The 21,404-nt window shown below is 43.8% G+C and overlaps 1 protein-coding gene across 6 annotated transcripts in view; it reads left to right on the forward strand.

Annotated features, from left to right (window-relative positions):
* Nucleotides 1–21,404, forward strand: part of LOC116048443 (VPS10 domain-containing receptor SorCS1) — a 240,705-nt gene that overhangs the window by 155,605 nt on the left and 63,696 nt on the right. For all 6 annotated transcript variants that reach the window (XR_004897076.1, XR_004897075.1, XR_004104639.2 and 3 more), the window contains exons 5-9: nucleotides 7,136–7,209; nucleotides 12,070–12,134; nucleotides 14,442–14,560; nucleotides 14,752–14,841; nucleotides 16,508–16,687. Coding sequence is in view for 3 of the 6 variants with exons in the window: in XM_031297563.2 (XP_031153423.1) it covers nucleotides 7,136–7,209; nucleotides 12,070–12,134; nucleotides 14,442–14,560; nucleotides 14,752–14,841; nucleotides 16,508–16,687 (528 nt within the window). In the remaining 3 variants the exon portion in view is untranslated. The remainder of the gene's footprint in view (nucleotides 1–7,135; nucleotides 7,210–12,069; nucleotides 12,135–14,441; nucleotides 14,561–14,751; nucleotides 14,842–16,507; nucleotides 16,688–21,404) is intronic.

Raw genomic sequence — 21,404 nt, forward strand, 5'->3', positions numbered from 1 at the left:
CTATCTTTTTAACCCTTGTGTTGTCTTCCCTTCAACCTTGAAAAAAGACGACGTCTTTGACGTCTTTGTTTTTGCTTTTTCCAACGGTTTACATTTTTAAATTTTTCTTCTACACATTTTCAGCGCTTATTTCTACGTCCCATATTTTCTGATATAAAACAAAAATTTAAAACGGGTCAATGTGACCCGAAGTCAACACAAGTTAATAAACTGTACGCTTGTGTTAGTGAGAGTGAGACAGTGATGGCGATTATCTTCAGAGTGAGTAGTGACTCTAGAGTCATAGTGAGAACCAAAGAGTCTCCCCTGTTCTTTCTGACCACGGTGGGAAATCTGGAGCAGGAGAAGTTGACCCTCTCCTTGATTTCATGTTGTTTATGAAGAAGGAGAACCAGGAAATGAGTCGGGGCGGAAATGCAACACTACCAAGCCGACGTGCGTTGCCGCGACCTGTAGTTACATTTTTCGAGAGGTGCACGTCAGGCTTCGGCGTAGGGTCCGACGTAGGGTCCGACGTAGGGTCCGGCGTAGGGTCCGTGCCTCCACATACCTACGTACGTAGCCACGGGGTAGATTTAATGCAGAAGCATAAATCATGCTTTAGCACTGTCCAGGATGGTTGTGATTGATTTAAAGAAATACAAACAAGACACAGGGCCCTATTCTAACGATCTAAGCTCACAACGTGAAGCGCCTGGTGCAGGTGTGTTTAGGGCGTGTCCAAATCCACTTTTGCTAGTTTGACGGCGGAAAAAAAGGGTCTGTGCGCCGGGCACATGGTTCAAAAGGGTTGTACTTAGTGTCTTAATTAATTAAGAGGTGTGTTTTGGGCGTAACATGCAATAAACCAATCAGAGATCATTTCCCATTCCCTTTAAAAGCCAGGCGTGTTTGGACCTTGGAGCATTGCTATTATGATGGAGGATTTGCACCATAATATTTTTATTTGTAATCTTCTGCATGTGTGTGTGCTGCTGTGCGTCCCTGTGTGTGTAACAAGCATAGTGTGTGCGCGCTGTGCACGAACCTAGGAGCATTTTACTAATGCTGTTAAAATAACAATGAAATGCTGCGTTATTGACTTTAGACCAGGTTTTTGATGGTCAATGGCGCGATCACTTCCTGCTGCCTCAAGATAGCAATATGCCTAGAATGCACCTGAACACACCTCCCTGTAAGACCAGCACACCCAGAATGCACCTGAACACACCTCCCTGTAAGACCAGCACGTCCATGGGCGCACAGATGGGCGCAGGTGCATTTGCTATTTAAAGGATGTGGGTGCTGAACGATCTTAAATAGCAAAGACACTTGCGCTGGGCTTTGTTTGATAGGGTTTTTTCCCCTATCCCAGAATAGATAAGCGGTGTAGCCAGACTGTACTCCAGCGCTGACACAGGGTTGTGGAGGTCTGGCAAAGCGAGACTACCCGTGCCCTAACTGGCACACATCGTCTCCACCCCAAAACTGCTTCTCTTTCAATTCCCTTTCCTTCCTTTTGGCAGTGCTGCTGCATTTGTTGATTGAGAGACCTTTGGAGGTTGTAAAGGCTGCACCACCTCGCCTCCCCCGTCTCCTGCTCTCTGCCTCTTAACTGTCACTTGCTTGGCTACGTACTAACTTGCTGCAGGAGGATAATTAGTCAAAGTGATTTCCTGCATTCCCCCTTGTACCCCACCCCACACCCAATTTGGCTTGCATCTGCTTAGCACAGCTTGGCATGGAAGTCATGGAAATGTCATCACTCGTGCCATTTGTCTCTCCCTCTTTGACATGAGAATATACACACACCAGATGCAATATTCACAGTGGAAATATACGTAGTTTGCATATGCCCACTGTGGATGATCTGATCCAATGAAGCGGATACAATGGGGGGAATATATGCTTTACATGATGTCAGAACTGCATTTAGGTCCCGCTTCACTGTATTTTACTGCCATTCTCCCGTTGAAATACAGTGAAATATAAGGAAGCTAATAGCAATAATAACTCACTTAGTAGCAAAATAAAAGATAATTACTGATTTGACAGCAGTGATAATGTGTTCTCATGGATGCTTTTGAAAATGCAGGCCTACACTTCACCCTTCGGGATAGAGTAAATAAATGCAATTAGAAAATAAATTAATGTAAACAAACAGAGTCACATTTTTGTTATCAGCTAATAAATGATTGTTTACACATTATGCATGGTTGCTCATGCAAAAAGTTTGAGAACGGCAACACATAGAAAATCGAGGAAGGGATTTCCGGCAGAACATCCTACATCACCGGATTAGAGGCAATAATCCTGGAATTGTACTGCCGTTAATCCAAACTGCTGAGTAACCAACAAAATATGTATGCAGATTGCAAACCTATGCAAACCCACACCTAATTTTATTTGGGGCACTAGGGGTAAGCTCCTAACATTTAAATTATGACAAAAAAACATCTAATTTATGGTGTAACAATAGTAAAAAGGAACGCTACAGCAGAGTAGGTACAGTGGCATGAGGAGCCAGAGGTGGAGTGTGGAGAGAGTCAAGGTGGGTACCGGGACTTGTTGATAAGGCTAGTGGCGGAGGGGAAAAAACTGTTTATGTGGCGTGTGGTTGAGGTCCTCATGGACCTCAGCCTCCTGCCAGAGGGGAGTGGCTCAAAGAGCTTGTGTCCCGGGTGGGAGGGGTCAGCCACAATCTTTCCAGCACGCTTCAGAGTCCTGGTGGCATATAGGTCCTGGAGCGGCGGCAGATTGCAGCCATTCGCCTTTTCTGCAGACCGAATGACACGCTGCAGTCTGCCCTTGTCCTTGGCAGTGGCAGCAGCGTACCAGATGGTGATGGAGGATGTGAGGATGGACTCGATGATGGCTGTGTAGAAGTGCACCATCATTGTCTTTGGCAGGTTGCATTTCTTCAGCTGCTGCAGGAAGTAGATCCTCTGTTGTGTTTTCTTGACGAGGGAGCTGATGTTCAGCTCCCACTTGAGGTCCTGGGAGATGATAGTTCCCAGGAAGCGGAAAGACCCACAGAGGGTGATGGGGGCAGGTGGGGCTGGGTTCTTCCTGAAGTCCACAACCATCTCCACTGTCTTCAGAGCGTTGAGCTCTAGGTTGTTTTGCTTGCACCAGGTCACCAGGTGGTCAGCCTCGCACCTGTAGGCGGACTCGTCACCATCAGAGATGAGTCCGATGAGGGAGGTGTCGTCCGCAAACTTCAGAAGCTTGACGGACTGGTGACTGGAGGTGCAGCTGTTGGTGTACAGGGAGAAGAGCAGAGGAGAAAGAACGCAGCCCTGGGGGGATCCAGTAGTGATGGTCTGTGAGTCGGAGACGTGTTTCCCCAGCTTCACATGCTGCTTCCTGTCAGACAGGAAGTCAGTGATCCACCTGCAGGTGGAGTCAGGCACAGTTAGCTGGGAGAGTTTCTCCTGAAGCAGAGCCGGGATGATGGTGTTGAAGGCAGAGCTGAAATCCACAAACAGGATCCTGGCGTAGGTTCCTGCGGAGTCCAGGTGCCGGAGGATATAGTGGAGGGCCAAGTTGACTGCATCATCTACAGACCTATTGGCTCTGTAGGCAAACTGCAGGGGGTCCAGGAGGGGGTCGGTGATGTCTTTGAGGTGTGAAAGCACAAGGCGCTCAAAGGACTTCATAACCACAGAGGTCAGGGCGACGGGTCTGAAGTCGTTAAGTCCTGTGGTCCTTGGCTTCTTGGGAACAGGGATTATGGTTGAGGTGTTGAAGCAGGCTGGCACGTGACATGTCTCCAGTGAGGTGTTGAAAATGTCTGTGAACACTGGAGACAGCTGATCAGCACAGTGCTTCAAGCTGGATGGGGAGACAGCATCCGGTCCAGCAGCTTTGCAGGGGTTCTGATTTCTGAAGAGTCTGTTGACGTCTCTCTCATTGATGGAAAGAGTCGTTACTGGGGTGTGGGGGGGGGTTGAGGTGGAGACCTTTAAAGAGGGCATTGGTGGGGGAGCCCATGTCCCTGCTGAGGTGGGGGAGGTGGAAGTGATGCACAGTGGCTGTAGCTGTAGGGAGGTGACGTGGGGGATGGTTTCAGGACTGTCCTTTTGTCTTTCAAAGCGACAGTAGAACTTATTGAGGTTGTTGGCTAGGCGTTGGTCATTGAAGGAGGAGTGGGGGGTTTTGGGCTTGTAGCTTGTAATCGGTTTGAGCCCTTTCCAGACAGACAGAGAGTCCTTAGTAGAGAACTGATGCTGGAGTTTCTCAGAGTACAGTAATTTAGCCGTTCTCACTGCCTTCCTAAACTTGTACTTCACCTCTTTAATTCTGTCTTTGTCATCACTCCTGAACGCCTCTTCCTTAGCCAGTCTTAACCTTCTGAGTTTGGCTGTGAACCAGGGTTTGTCGTTGTTGTAACTCACCCTGGTGCTTGATGGAACACAGCAGTCCTCACAGAAGCTGATGTATGACATCACAGCCTCTGTGTACTCATCCAGACTGTTGGTAGCAGTCCTGAACACATCCCAGTCTGTAGAATCCAAACACGACTTGTGCACCTATTCACACTCCCAGACCATATGCTGGAAAGTTCCAGTTTGTTCAGGTTGACAGAACGTGCAATAGGGAGTGGGAATGACCTTAGAGACGTATCTCTTCTTTGGAGTCCAGTATGTCCTATGACATATGTTGAAGTGCATATACTGGTGGTTTGGGTTCTTGGAACAGTGGAAAATGTTGTCCCAAACTGTCTCCCAATTAATTGCGTTCTCCTCAGCGCTCAGCTCTTGTTCCCATTTCTTTACTATTGTGAGTTCTCTTATGGATACTTGCATTAGCTTAGCATAAATCTTGGACACTAATCCCCTCACAGGAAAATCAACAAACCATTTAATGATTGGATGCGCCTCAAGATTGGCACTCCATAACATTTTAGGGCTGATCTTAAGCGAAGATAAAAGAAGAAGGATGTCCTGGGGACCTCAAAGCTAGCTCTCAGGTCTTCAAAACTCAACATACCTTTCTCATTGAATAGCTGGTCTAAAGTAAACATACCTCTGTCACTCCACTGTTTATAAGCAAAGGGTTTGTTACCAGACATTAAGTGTGCATTGTGCCGTATTGGGGTATTCAAATGCCACTTATTGGTGTAGCGTAGTTGCTCCTCCACCTGTTTAAAGGTTGGTCAATGTGTTGGTGATAATGGTGCCATAGGTTAGCATACACCTTTTTGGACACATACCTGCAAAGGCAAGATATTACAGTCTTAGTCTTCCAGTGAGGTTTTGCTCTATTTCTCTCCATGGAACTGTAGATGAGGGGTCCATCCACACTCTGAGGGCCCATAGCTGAAAGGCTCTGTGATACATTTTAATGTTGGGGAGGGCCAGGCCTCCCGTGTTTGTGGTACATTGCAGGGTCGAGTATTTTAGCCTAGGTTGTTTATTATTACAAATATACCACCAAATTAAGGTATCAAGTTTCTTCCAGAAAGCAGTAGTCAAAAATCCAAGGATCCAGGAAATCCAGGAAATCCAGGAACTCAGGAACACAGGAAAAAGGGAAAAACACTCAAAGGCTGCACACAAGGAAAATGATCTCGAACAGGAGTAAGAGTAAGACTGAACTTAAATACTCAAGACAGGGGGGACAATGAGACGCAGGGGCAACACATAGGTGCGGGGACAGGTAATCACACAGGCAGGAAGGAGGACAAAGACCAGGGAGTCCATAGATCTGAAATGAGACGAGAAGGTAAGTTTCAAAATAAAACAGGAAATGGAAAACTAAACAGAAAACACGAAACAAACTAAAAAGAAAAACTTGAGACAAAGACGAGACATGACACGGCCTCAATAAAACAGAGGTGAACAGAGTTTTGTTTGTGGTGTTAATAGCATTGTAAAATTACATTTTAAGCTGCCTTATTCAATTGTTCTTTGTTTGTCTTTTTTTTTGTCAATTTGGGACATGATTCGGTAGCAAGCTAAAAATCACAGACACTATTATCATCTTATAGAGTGTTACACATCCAGTAGACAAAGAGCAACATTAGCATTCATCTGGAGTCAGGATTTTGGCCAATTGACATATATGAAAGTCCAAAATCTACTCCCTTTTTTCTGTTTACTCTGATTTGGGCTTCACCAACTCCTGAGAAATAGGAGTCTCAGGGCTTTAGCTGCAAACTTCTCCACAATGTTCTTCAACAAGTCGCTAGTCTATATCCACGACATTCCACTCCCGGGATTGTTCAGGTGCCGCTGGAAATTCTGCCAGATGTCCCTCATTTCGGCCGGATGTCCGTTTCCTTCCGCTTCCTTTGTGTTGGCGTTCTAACCTCCGGTGGATTTGTGAGGACTATGGTTAACTGCTCCTCAGATCTCTGCAGGGTAAATCCAGACAGCTAGCTAGACTATCTGTCTGATCTGTCCAATCTGAGTTTTCTGTTGCATGACTAAAACATGTTTTATTTTTCTCAATGCTTTCATTGATGAAAGCATTGAGAAAGAACCAAACAGAAAAATTGCTGGCCAGAAACCAAAACAATTAGTAACACCATCTTTTCCTAAACCTTACTGTCCTGTTCTTGTGCCGCATGTCTGTTAAACTTACATCCCGACACAGGGTGCCGAAAAATGACATCAAGAGTCCTGTCCAAGCGCGTCTAAATATGACACTAAAGGAGACTATTTGTGTCAATAACAAACTTTTCAAAGGCACCTCACCAAGCGTCGCTTTTTGACGCAATGGGAGTGAGAATGTGTTGCTAGTAATGGCTAGTCATGCCATGACTTTTGCTGCCCATGTTATTCCTCTGCAGTGTTGAAATCCTATGTCAAATCTAATCTTATTTACTGGATTAAAATAAAGAACTTACGTACAGTGTGTGTGTGTGTGTGTGTGTGTGTGTGTGTGTTTGTTTGTGTGTGAGATAGAGAGAGTTTGTCTCCCACTCGCCGTTATGCTGCTGCTGTGAAAAGGATCACTGAGGTACTAAGTAAATCAAAGTGGGAAAACAAACCTGGAGGAAAAATCCTGTGCACATGCACATCATTTGAGGGCGAACGCAGCGCAACATTTGGTAGTAGGATTGTTTGTGTCGTACAAAATGGTAAATTTGATCGGCTGTTAAGATGGTATGTGAATGAACACTAACTGGTGCCTGGTTGTCTTGCTACAGCTCTACAGCTCGGTGGAGTTTGGGAGGAGGTGGCAGATGGTGCACGAGAGAGTGGCTCCCAATCGCTTCTACTGGTAAGTACAGAGATCTGAGCATTGTTAAACAACTTGTAGGCAATAGAAAGGATGAACTAGATCTAAAATACATAGTACTGTTTTTTGTTCTATTCAGGTCAGGGCTGAATGAAAACAAAATCTAATCTGCATTCACCTAATGATTATTTACCCTAAATTTAACTCTAGGTTGTTGCTGACATACATATTAAACATGGTAAAGCCCCAGCATATTGTAATCTACAATATGTTGTTTCTACATGAAAATAATCGGATAAAATCATGCAGTGGCTTTTGTTTCGGTCCTCCTAAGAATATATTTTTCAAACCAGATAGGAAATTATGTCAACTTTTAAGTAACCCTAGCTAATATTCTATTGGAACATTTAGTAACATGTTAAATTAGTGGTATACTTGACAATACTTAATATTTTTCTAAAAGTATCATGACCACCAATAATGATCAGTCTGAAATGGCATTATGTTATTTGATAACAGCTACTGTACATAGTTGCCCATATAATTATGTCAATGATGACAAAGTGCTGGTTAAACTAGGTGGTTAGCTAATGTTAAATTTACAGACTGACACCACAAGTTCACTGCTCCAAATACCAGCAGTCTGCTCTCTAACCTGTTAGATACGCTTTAAACTATTATATGATGAGCTTAAACCTTTAACTGTGAAAATCCAGTTTAAAACCCAGTAGCTCTCGGTCATTTACACTTAACCACAAGCAGGCTAGCTGCTAACTGTTTGAAAAGTATGTGATATAAGCTGCCAGATTTTGATCTAGAAAGACCTCACCACTCTCTCATCCAAGGAAGCATTAAAATTAAGGTCAACTGGACTTGGTTAACGGTGAACTGAACAGTAGAGAAACCCAGCTATTTAACCTCTAAGCTGGGTTTCCCTACCGTTCAGTCAGAACTGAAGAAGTCTCTCGGATGAAAGACAAAATGTCTTCAAAGCACCTTTAACAAAGCCAAGTTGCCCTTGATTTGAACCCTTCTTTGGATAACTATGACCTGGATGACTGAGAACCTTCCAAGACCTCACCAATCTCTTATTGTTTTTGAACAAACTACCTTTCCAAACATCAAAATAAGAAAAACTTATGTTTATTTTTTGAGGAAACCATCTTTGACTGAATGTTAATTGTACCAGTATGCAGACCTGGCAAGCCGTTTGAGCATTAAATACATATCTGCGATATCAAACGACATCTAGTAAGACCGAGAAGGATGCCACTAGTACTACTAGTGTGCCCTTTGACCTTACTAGTGGTACTAGTAGACATTTTATGCCCTACTAGCGAACTAGTATGGCAAATTTGCGCTTACTAGTTAACTAGTGAACCGTAAATGCGCTTTCCCTACAGCTTAAGTCATTCATTAAAATGCATAATGACAATTACTTATTCAAACTGCAATTTCAATATAGAAAGAATGAATCACTCAGCCCTAATTCTAATTAATTTATATTTTCATAATTAGTCTTTTACACGTGTACGATTTGTCCATAGTTCAGATAACTCTGGAAAACTATTGAACGTGTACTTCCTGAGCACATCAAGCTAAAAGAATGTACACTAATTCTAAAAATATAAAGCATTGTAAATTCTTAAACATACATGTATATCACATGCAGTTCTTGTACACTGTTGTATTGTTGTTAGGAAACAATAATTGCGTGACGGCTATCAGTAAAACTAACGTTGAAGTCATCGCCAAATGGAGAGCACTGTGGACATTGTAAATGTCCTGGACAGAAAACGTCACTGTCTCTCCACAAAGTGAGGAGCAGATGAGCCAGAGAGGTTTTTAAGATTTTGATTATTTATGTGTCTGACAGTCTTGATCTTCCTCTGTGGCAGACATTTACATTATATAACAGTTTTCAGCTGTGGAGAGAGGCTTCAATATCAGTTTTTGGGTGCAATCTGAGTATTGTTACCTAGTGATGGTCAAATGAAGGTTCGTGAACCACTGTCTTTATTTTCTGAGCTCACTAGATGGCGCTCTCTGTTCAAAGAAAAAGGTTAAAGGAATGGCAATTCAGTGTGTTTTCAACCCTTTGTTGAACAGAGAGCGCCATCTAGTGAGCTCAGAAAATAAAGACAGTGGTTCACCAAGCTGCATTTTACCATCACTGTTGTTATCCTTTGAGATGAAATAAAGTATGAAGATTGAAATAATCTAATCCTCTCCGCAAGGCCTTTAAAGCCAAATTATGATATAATGTGCCAGTCTGGAGTGAGTCATGTGACCGTATTTAACATAACAGGAACAGTTTTAAACACGTAGTTGACGTTGTGAAACAGAACTAGTTAAGTTAAAATACTTAGTTAGGCCATGTTTACACTTTGGCATCTTTTTTGACAAGAAGAAGTTGACTAGGGTGCTTTTGCAGTTAAAAAAACACTGGCAGCATTTAGGTTCCAAAAGCAGCCAAGAGCGTCCTTTGTTGCTATAACAACACCTACCGCTACAGTATCTATGTTAGCTAACAGGCAAGATAGTTTTGCCCACACAGCCTCTTTATGGTGTATTTTATGGTACAGTTTTGCAGACTTATATAACTCACTGTGCTCCGACACTAGCACAACTAGTCTTTCTATCGGCACCTTCTCCATTTTTTCTTGTTGTTATGGAAATGTCAGGTATTGCTACTCACCTGTCAAAAAAGCGCTTCACTTAGGGCGTTTCTTTTTCAGAAAAGTTGAGCTTTTTCTCAACTTCTAAAAGACGCTCTGAGCTGCAGAAAAAAACATCAGCGGCGGCGTTTCAGAAAGCGCTCGGGACGTTTTTGAAAACACAATTTACTCCATAGGATTATAATGTAAAACAGACGCTGGCAGCTTAAAAAAAAAGACGCCAAGTGTGAACATTGCCTTAGGGTCAGTTAAACATCAGGGATTGGCTAATGTAGAAGTACTAAAAATGGGGACATAACACAATGTCATGAAAGTCATTGCGTCACGGACTAAAAACTCATAGAAAAACTTAGTTAATTTCAAAAAGACAGTTGACTTTTGTTTTCACACGGGACAGGAACCCCCAGCTCCTGAGTGAAAGTCCTGTGTTTGTTTGACCCATCCACCAACCCAACCTATATGCTGAATTTGGCGCTCTTACCCCTAATTTCCACTGGGCTTGTCTGCCCCCGTGAGCAAACGCTGCCATTCAAGTCAATGCTTGATATTCCACCAGCCATGCCACGGCGCGTCCCAGAAGCGTGCATGAAGCGGCTCCCCGCTCCGCTTAAGATACGTGTCAGGTCTATTTTCATGCGAAAAACCGCAGTGCAGCCGGAACGCCCAGTGGAGAATCGGAGTTATACTTTGTTACCTCACTTCCTCGTTTGCTCTCACGATAATTACTACAGCCCAGAGAGGTCGCCGCCTAACAAGAATCTCTAAGCTGCTTGCACAGTCGACCCATACGGCTGTTTTCTGGGTGAAGTCTCACCGACATCAGGTCACATGTGCTGTCCAACTCAGTGCTATCTAACATGTCTGGCCTCTATGCAGTAACTAACTGTAACAAAAAGCTCTCACCTCAACAAACTGTCAGGGTAGTAACAAGCTGGGCAGCCAGGAGTGAAGGGAGCCTGGAGGGCTGATGCTGCAGAAGCTGTCAGAGTTCTATTTTGGTACGCACACTGTGTGGTGGTAACCCTGGTAATGAGGCTGCAGAGGGAGCTTATGTCTGCTGTACATGTGACCACCAAAGACATAAAGAAGATAAAGAGTCGTAAGCTCATTTGCGTTTTTTTGTCAACCCACGCAGCGCTCGGTCACATAGCACTGGTTTGGTTGTGTAAGGTGCGGTGCTGGATATTCCACCGCCTGCGTTCAGCTGTAATCAGTTTGTGAGCTTAGCTAATGCCGCCGTGCAATGTTTTGCATATGACATTACAAATCTCTACGAAAACATCTGGAGCTGCCTGAATGTGATATTTTTTGCAAGGCAAAAGTGTCCTCCGAGACCACGCAGCTGTCCAAACTAGTGTCATACATACTAAGAGACACTACTGTAGGTACGCAACTTCGAAGCTGAGCTCACTCAGTGGTAAAAATATACAAGTTTAGACTAACTATATAGCTCCACTAACTCAAAGAGTTATTCTTTGCCTGCCTCACACTGTTCTTGGGTACCTGAATGGATTATTCAGTGAAAATGGAAATGGGGTTTGGATAAGTAGACCATCCTATTCACAGTTGTGTTTCATCTGGGAAATCACCGATACTACCAATAAGTAGAATGATTAGAAGCAATGGAGGTCTCTCACAGTGTCTGCTTCTTTTTCCCCTCACACAGACCCCTTTATTTATCTATCCTTCTCTTTCCATTGATGTGTGTGTGCTACCTGTGGACACATTCTCTCTTTCTTCCCCCATCTGTCTCCGCCTCCCCGTTCTGTCTCCATGTGTGTGCTGCCTCTCCTCTGATCCCCCAGTCTTTTTAATACATATTTAATGCCGTAATGATTATATGCTGTTCCATCTGCGGACATCCCTACAGTAGAGAGAAAATCAATGGCTTTTCCTCTCCTAATGATGTCAGGAAACATCTTCCTCCATCTGTCTGGATGGAAAAGGACCTTCTGGGGGCTCTAAACATTTAAATCACATAGTAAACCTGAGGTCCTTTTCCCTCCCACTTTAAACTGCCATTAACAATGAAGACAAAGACATCGCAATTCCTGCTGAAGTTTACCACAACTGGCATAGCACATGATTTAACCTCTCTGTAGTTGTACATTTGTATGACTTTTCAGCGTGCAATCTATCAGGTCAGACAGCACAGTTGGTGGCATCTGCCCGGAGGCAAAAGACCAATGGTGATGTTCTTAAAACACATTTGTCTGCCTTTCAGGTCGAAAATGGGTTTGGACAAAGAGCCAGGCTTAATTCACCTGGAAACCAGCATCTCTGAAGGACGTGAGTAATTGAATTCCGAGTTCAGCGCTCCATTTTCTCGTGTCTTTGTACTGTATCGTGAGCATTGTGCTAAAGTAGAGAGGAATTGGGAGTTGTGTGGACTATTCTGCTGAAGGGTAATACGAAGGGACAGCGGAAATAGCCGAGTCTGGGGACACACAATGACAACGGAGAGAAAAGTAATGCATATATTAGAATGCTTTTAAAAGCAAGTGATTCAGCTCAGTGGCAATCACGTAGGTATAGAGAAATATCACTCATCCCTCTGAATGACAATGAACGCTGGGATATTGCAGGTTGGTATATAGTTTTTGACTTGATTTGCTTTCTGAGTCTGATGTCGGAATCCTTAAAAAAAATTCAGTTCCCCCCCACCCATCATTTTTTTCTTCATTTAATTATCTGTATTATTATCTGTCCAAACAATTCCATACTTTAATGTTAGTCTGGACAAATCATGTATTCGCAATCGATATAAAACCTTTATGAAATTATGTTTTAAAGGGGTCTCCATATGAGAGGTCAGTTTCCAGTCATGGGGAGTGCTACTCAGCCTGTAAGCATATAATGTCCTGAAACAGAAAGCCTGCCTTACAGCCTAAGATGTGGGTGTTAGGCAGGATGGAAGTGTCTGAAAAACAAAAATTGTATTGGGCGCAGCATTATGGGAAATGTAGGATTTAGCATTTACTGTAAAAAGCGTTTAAAGGATTTAGCGCTCTGGGATCGAGAACTCCAACGACGGAGCTCAGTAGAATTAGAATAAATTAGTCATGTATTTAGATTAATAGCTTTAAGAGTTTTTATCATTCAAGCACGGCAACAATAATTCCAGAAACCCTATATTTTACACTTTCCAATGTGTCCACTGCCAAATAATATCCATCTTCTTCCGCTTATCCGGTAACGGGTCGCGGGGGTAGCAGCTCCAGCAGGGGACCCCAAACTTCCCTTTCCCGAGCCACATTAACCAGCTCCGACTGGGGGATCCCGAGGCGTTCCCAGGCCAGGTTGGAGATATAATCCCTCCACCTAGTCCTGGGTCTTCCCCGAGGCCTCCTCCCAGCTGGACGTGCCTGGAAAACCTCCCTAGGGAGGCGCCCAGGGGGCATCCTTACCAGATGCCCGAACCACCTCAACTGGCTCCTTTCGACGCGAAGGCGCAGCGGCTCTACTCCGAGCTCCTCACGGATGACTGAGCTTCTCACCCTATCTCTAAGGGAGACGCCAGCCACCCTCCTGAGGAAACCCATTTCGGCCGCTTGTACCCTGGATCTCGTTCTTTCGGTCATGACCCAGCCTTCATGACCATAGGTGAGGGTAGGAACGAAAACTGACCGGTAGATTGAGAGCTTTGCCTTCTGGCTCAGCTCTCTTTTCGTCACAACGGTGCAAATAATATGTGATTTTTTAAAACAACTTGAATTAGATAAAACATAACACTTTTCACATTACTCAGTCAGAGCAGGGAGAGCGCAAACCAAGCCCCCCGTATTTGCATCTGTATTCACATGCCAGTTAGATTCGGTATTGCCATGCAGCTTTCAGCCTAATTCATTTAGAGACAAGCTTTGCATTTTGGAAAATGGAGGGCATTCTGAGCGATGTCCGCACTCCACACAGCAGAGCAGAGAGGTATAGTGTGTACTAAACTGGGAACCGAGAGACTGAAAGTCAGGATAGCTCAGCCGCTGCTTCTTCTTCAATTCTGACAATTTTTACAATCTGTCTTGTGAGCCCCCTAACTTTGTGGAAATGCAAGACAAATTGTTGGGAGTACAACTTTATTACTGTAATCTTTCATCTCTCACTTAGCTTTAAAAAAAAAACTTTCAAAGTACAATATCAGTGCCACCTTTCTGTCAGAACACTCTCTTTGAGGCTAACACAATAAAGAAAAGCCAATCATACAAACACACATAGCAAACATCAGTCGTGTCAGATGTTACGGTCGCACAGCCAGAGACTCATCACTATTGATCATGTGCTTGTGGGCGAAGCCGACATATATTTGGCAGAGGCTAACATGTGGGGACAGGCTCTCTCCCAGCGCTGCGATTGAAGACAAAGAAAGCAATTGGCCTCTCTGGTCATCTGTCTTCCCCTCCGCCCGGCTCCTCCCTTTCTGGGACCACTTTATTGACACGAGTAATGTAGGAAGCCAAAAGAGGCCGCCTGGTTTTGGGTGAAGGCTGCCTTTCTTCATTGGCTAATACCGTCACTGATGCCATGGCTTGATGTGTGTGTATGTGTGTGTCTTTGTGTGTGTGTGTGTGTGTGTGTGTGTGTGTGTGTGTGGAGGAGCAGAGGCGCTGTATGTCACCTGCAAGCTGCAGAACTGCACAGATGCCAACAAGGGCAAACCATTCCCCGGCTACATTGACCCCAATTCTCTGGTGGTGCAAGATGAGTATGTGTTTGTCCAGGTAGGTAATTGTCCAGTTTGCTCAGTGAAAAACATTAGAGCAGTGTATGAGGCACAAGTGCAAGGGTTTTGTGGGACATTTTTTGAGGTCATTCTTAGAGAGGTGCTATGTGTCCCCTGTTGGTGAAAAATGCTTTGTCTGTTGTGTTATGTCTCCAAAATGTTTTCACTTAACGGTTTCATCACCTTAAGGTGTCAGCTGCAGGGAGGCCAATCTACTATGTGTCTGCTAAAAGGGATGTCTTTACACCAATGAAGCTGCCCAAGTACACACTGCCCAAGGTAACACATTTACCGCCTGAATAAAATTCAATTAACATGAGCAGATACTCTTCATGATTAAAGATCCCATATTGTAAAAAGTGAGATTTTCATGTCTTGTTTGATTATAAAGCAGATCGAGGTGCTGTGTAAATACTGTTAAGTATCACAATGCTCAATCCACAGAGAAACACACACAGCCCGTATTCAGAAATAATGCATTTAAATGAGCCGTCAGGACTTCCGTACAGTTGTCATGTCACAATTATACTATATATAGGTAGAAAGTACGGCTACAGTCATTCTCTGGCTGCAATGACAGTGCAGAGACGCGGAGAGTGCAGATGCTGAAGACCCTGAAACACTGACCAATCAGAGCACTCTGGGCGTTTTTAGGATAGGGGCTTAAAGAGACAGGCGCTAAAACGGTGAATGACAGAGAGTGAATACAGGTATATTCAGACAGACAGTATGAGAAAAATAATGTGTTTTTTGAACATTTAAGCATGTAAATGTGTTTTAGTATTACATCAAAATACAAGTATGAACCTGAAAATGAGCATGATATGGGACCTTTAAAAAATAATGAATTGATCCTTGGTAAGAGTCCATATCTCATTATTGGTCACCAAGAATATATGAGACAAATTTCAAATTAAGTTGCTCATGCTGCAGTTCATGGAAGTTTTCTGCATTCAAAGGCACGTAATATGCTTCCAGCTCAGTTTGGTATGTGGGCTAAAGTTGCAGTCAGGCATCAGTTCATCGCCGGCTCTGCGTGACACTCTCTTTGTTATTTATGGGCAAATCAAGGTAAAAGTAACTCTCACAGTCTTTTCCGGAATTGTTATTCTGTGCTGCTCCGTGTGCGCATGGCCTCGCTTGTCACATCCCTACTGACAATTAGACATGTTTTATTCAATCAAGCCCTAGGCGCACCGGTTGCTGTCGGCTTACTGCAAGGTGTTATTGGCACAGTAAGAGGTAGATGAAGCACACAACCAAACAGCATGGCCTCTGAAGCATAATCTGTGCCCAACAAGCCTGATATAGTGTTAATGGTTGTAGTATCCTCTTAGTTAAAGTACGGAAATACAAAAGATGTAGATACTCTGATTATTGAATATGATTAAACCCAGCAGGAGTGTAAAACAGGATACAATGTAAAAGCTTGTTGAGTTCTCATTGAGACATAAGATATCATGATTTTGATTTTAAGGAGAAGCCCTCATAAAGGCCAACTACAAATTAGAGTGTATGCAGGTTAGCTGCTTATTTATTCTATTCATTTTAGAGCAAAAAAATGCAAAAGTAAACAAATTATTTTATTCTTTTTAAGGGGTATATATTCAAGGAGCATATTTAAAAGGTATTTGCCTTTTATTTTAAATTACAAGGAAAGGTAAACACACACACACACACCATTTTTCAAATTTGAGATTTGTGATATTGGGCTATAATAAAATTGACTTGACTTTTATTACCTACCAAATGAAGAAACCTTCTCGTTGAAACAACATATAACTATGTCTTTCTCATCATATACAAATTCAACATATCTCTTTAAAACAAGAAAAACCACAGGACATAAAGAAGATATTACAAAGAAATATAAGACCCTGTAGTAGACAGTTATTTTATGCATCATTGTGATCCCCTACTGGTGTTAACTTTGCCTCTCTGCTAGGACCTGCATGTGATCAGTACGGATGAAAACCGTGTGGTTGCAGCCGTACAGGAGTGGAACCAGAACGAGACCTACAACCTGTACGTGTCAGACACGTCGGGGGTCTACTACACCCTGGCACTGGAGAACGTGGTCAGCAGCATGGGCCCCGAGGGCAACGTCATGATCGACCTCTATGAGGTAAACAAACTGTGGGTCAAGTAGCAAAGTATCACGCGGTATTTAAATATTGCTCAAGTTTCTGTGAAGAAACAAAGTATTTAATTAAGACTGTCTCTGACTAGTCTATATTGTTCCGTTGCCGCCGGAAATTCTGCCGGATGTTGCTATTTTTGGCCGGGTGTCTGTTACCTTCCTCTTCCTTTGTGTTGGCGTTCTAACCTCCGGTGGATTTGTGAGGACTATGGTTAACTGCTCCTCAGATCTCTGCAGGGTAAATCCAGACAGCTAGCTAGACTATCTGTCCAATCAGAGTTTTCTCTCGCACGACTAAAACTACTTTTGAACGTCCACATGTTCCACCAAAACAAGTTCCTTCCTGAGACTATTTAGCAGAGGCACCGTGGCTCCGTCCGGCACATAGCATTGCCCAAGACGATTGTGATTGGTTTAAAGAAATGTCAATAAACCAGAGCACTTTTTTCTCCCATCCTGGAATGCTGTGTGGAGTAGTCAGACTTTCCTCCTCAGAGCTGTGGAGGAAGGTCTGACAATGTGAGACTAGTCTCTGACTGACATTAATGGCGTTAAAAAGCGTCTCTAGTGACTGTGAATAAAAAAGAATCGTTGTGCGAGTTATTACACGCGAGTAACATTACATGTTACAAATATCTCATATTTTGGCTAACGTTTTTAACGAAGTTACTGTCGGCGCCGGAAGGATTCTATTTCATAGTATACGCACAAGAACCGCACACCCACTGCAGCGCTTTACTGCGCCAACAATCAGCTATTCTTAAAATATGTAATATGTATGAGAGTGCTCCTAGCGTACTTTTATCATATCATAACAACCAGATCATGAAAATAGACAGAGAGAGACAGAGATAGAGAGAGAGAGAGAGAGAGAGAGACAGAGAGAGAGAGAGAGAGAGAGAGAGAGAGAGAGACAGGGAGAGAGAGACAGAGAGAGACAAAGAGAGAGAGAGAGACAGAGACAGAGATAGAGATAGAGAGAGAGAGACAGAGAGAGAGAGACAGAGATAGAGATAGAGAGACAGAGAGAGAGAGAGAGAGAGACAGAGACAGAGATAGAGAGAGAGATAGAGATAGAGAGAGAGAGACAGAGAGAGAGAGAGAGAGAGACAGAGATAGAGATAGAGAGAGAGACAGATTTTTTTTTTTTGATTTTTACAAAAAAACTTTATTTACATATTTATCATTTGTGCATGTTCACAATGAAATAAAGTGCTAATGCATTAAAATCTCAGTATTTGATTTTAAAAGAATATCATCTGATAAAAACTTGTGCAAAAACCAGCTCGTCATCAACAACAGAACAAACAATGTCATTAAAACACCAACGCTGTTTAAAAGCATCAATGTCTCCAGTGTGTTTATAAAACCTAAAATCTAACCAGAGTCTGGCCCTGATGTTACAGAGCCAGACTGTCCTGGTCTCCTGCCCCTCTCTGTTCTGATGTTACAGAGCCAGACTGTCCTGGTCTCCTGTCCCTCTCTGTTCTGATGTTACAGAGCCAGACTGTCCTGGTCTCCTGTCCCTCTCTGTTCTGATGTTACAGAGCCAGACTGTCCTGGTCTCCTGCCCCTCTCTGTTCTGATGTTACAGAGCCAGACTGTCCTGGTCTCCTGCCCCTCTCTGTTCTGATGTTACAGAGCCAGACTGTCCTGGTCTCCTGTCCCTCTCTGTTCTGATGTTACAGAGCCAGACTGTCCTGGTCTCCTGCCCCTCTCTGTTCTGATGTTACAGAGCCAGACTGTCCTGGTCTCCTGTCCCTCTCTGTTCTGATGTTACAGAGCCAGACTGTCCTGGTCTCCTGCCCCTCTCTGTTCTGATGTTACAGAGCCAGACTGTCCTGGTCTCCTGCCCCTCTCTGTTCTGATGTTACAGAGCCAGACTGTCCTGGTCTCCTGCCCCTCTCTGTTCTCCACCCTGTTCTTTCTGCTTATATAAATCGCCATTTTAGCTTCACCTGAAAGGTAGTTCAGGAGCTGCCATTTTTCTTTTTGTGCCTTCTTGTAGGCAGCTCCCATAATAAAAACCCTCTCAGTAAAAACTACATTAAAAAGACTAAAAACCAATGTTAAAAGAGAGAAGAACTCTGTGAGTCTCTTCCACTCAGTGAACATGTGGTCCACAGTCTCTCGGAGGTTACAGAAAAGGCCCTGGCTAAGAACAGCTGGGTTAAGAACAGAGATAAAAGCATTGGAGGCGACAGCACCATGTAAAATCCTCCAGTAGACCTGACGGGGGGTCCACACAAGCTAAACGGTGCCACAAAAGGGATGCAACAAGGTTATTTAAGACTAAAACTCTACCTCTATATGACATCTGAGGGAGTAGCCACTTCCATTTATTCATTTTGTTTTCAATTTTTTCCATGACGGTCTCCCAGTTTCTCCGCACCATGACCTCATTACCGAGGAATATACCGAGGTATTTCAGGCCGTCTCTTTTCCAGGCCAGATGTTGGGGGAGAACCGGGAGACCGTCATGCCATTCACCAACAGCGAGGGCTTCACTTTTTTTCCAGTTCACCCTTGCTGCAGATAAAATGTTAAAACCAGAAACAGTGTTTTCTAAAACGTCTAACTCATGCTGGCTCTTAATAAAAACAATGACGTCATCAGCATAAGCAGATAAAACCATGTTCTCATTAAAACCAGGTAAAATCAGACCTTCAATGTTATTGCGTAGTCTGCAGAGGAGGGGTTCTAGGGAGAGTGCGTAGAGCATCCCGGACAGAGCACAGCCCTGCCGGACGCCTCTACACACTCTAAAAGGAGCACACAGACTGCCGTTAAACTTCAGCACACTCTCAACCTCACTGTACAACACCTTGATCTTGGCTATGAAACCAGCGCTGAACCCAAACTTCCCCATTACTTTCCAGAGGAAGCTGTGTTCAACGCGGTCAAAAGCCTTTTCCTGGTCCAGAGAAATCAGACCAGTGTTAAACCCCAACGAGCTGGAGACCTCCAAAACATCACAAATAAGGTGGACATTGTCCACCATGGACCTGCAGGGGCACACAGTAGGTCTGGTCCTGATGGATGACCTGCTCCATAGCTCTCCCCAGCCTGGAGGCAAAGACTTTGGACAGAAGCTTGTAATCCACACAGAGCAAAGACACAGGGTGCCAGTTTTTAATGTCCTGCAGGTTGCCTTTTTTTGGTAGCAGCGTAACCACCGCCCTGCGGCAGGACATGGGCATGGAGCCAGAGGACAGACTTTCATTAAAAACATCTAAAACATCATGTGCTAAAATGTCCCAGATGGCTTTAAAAAACTCATATATATATATATATATATACATGCATATTCTGCAGGGCAGCGTGGACCTCCTGGAACTGTATGGGCGCTTCCAGACAGGAGTTGGTCTCCGCAGAGACCTGAGGTAGCCCACTCAGGAACTCCTCTTGCAGAGCCTCCTGCTCCTCATACTGGCTTGAGTAGAGGGAGGAGTAGAACTCTACGGCTCGCCTTCTGATCTGCCTCGGCTCCATGATCTCCTGCCCTGTGTCTGAAAGCAGTGTGTGGATTACCCGCCTCTGTCCATTCTTCCTCTCCAGGCCGAAGAAGAAGCTAGAGGGAGCATCCATCTCCGAGATGGTCTGGAATCGGGACCTGACCAGTGCACCCTGTACTTTAACGTCCAGCAGGTCGGCTAAAGCTAGCTTTTTGATTTTGAGGACTTCAAAATGTCCTCGATCTCCTGTGGACTCACTTAATTTCACTAGTTCCACTATATCACTCTCCAGGTCCTGCATAGATCTGGAGATGTTGATGTTGAGGGTGTGCTGTTGACATAGAAGCTTGATTTTTGTCTTACCATGGTCCCACCACTGCCTAAGACTGCTAAAATCACCCTTTCTCTGTCTAAAAATATCCCAAAAATAAATAAGCACCTCTCTAAATTTTTTGTCAGAAGTTAAAACCGAGTTAAAATGCCAGTAGGCACTTTTCGGCTTCACATCCCTAATAAAAACATGACATAAAACTAAAGAGTGATCAGTAAAAACAGCAGGAACAATATTACAGACTTTAAAAATATTAAAATGTTGTTTAAAACAATAAATACGATCTAATCTGGCTGAGGAGATCCTACTCTCTCTGAGGTGGGACCATGTGTACTGTCGGCAGTCTGCATGCATCCTTCTCCATACATCCACCAGGCCATGGGTGGAGACCAGCTGCCCCAGAGCATGCTGGGAAGCTGGATGCGGCTCTGCATGATTACGATCTAAAAAATCATTTGCAGTACAGTTAAAATCCCCACCCAAGAATAAAAAATCCTCCGATGCACAGTCATTTAAAACCCCACCTACCTTTTCTAAAAAGATCTTTCTCTCTGCAGCGGTTGTTGGGGCATACAGGTTAATAAAAACAGCCGTAAAATGATCAAACCGAGCTTTGACTAAAAGCAGCCTCCCCTCGATAAAATGCTTGACCTCCAGTGAGAGCGGAGAGAAAGCTGTGGAGAAGAGGAAGCCCACCCCTCCACTCAGAGAAGAGCCATGGCTCAGGATGGCTTCCCCCCCCACTCTCTCCTCCAGTCGGCCTCGTTGCTGCTGTCAGTGTGTGTCTCTTTATTCTTATAGTTTCATAAATACTGGCTCTTTTAGTTACATTTCTGGCTCCATTTACATTTAAACTCCCAACTTTAAAAACATCCATATTAAGTGAGATGTTAAAAGCAAAAATAATAAACAATAA

The sequence above is a fragment of the Sander lucioperca genome, chromosome 4, assembly GCF_008315115.2.
Source record: "Sander lucioperca isolate FBNREF2018 chromosome 4, SLUC_FBN_1.2, whole genome shotgun sequence".
NCBI classification, from domain to species: domain Eukaryota; kingdom Metazoa; phylum Chordata; class Actinopteri; order Perciformes; family Percidae; genus Sander; species Sander lucioperca.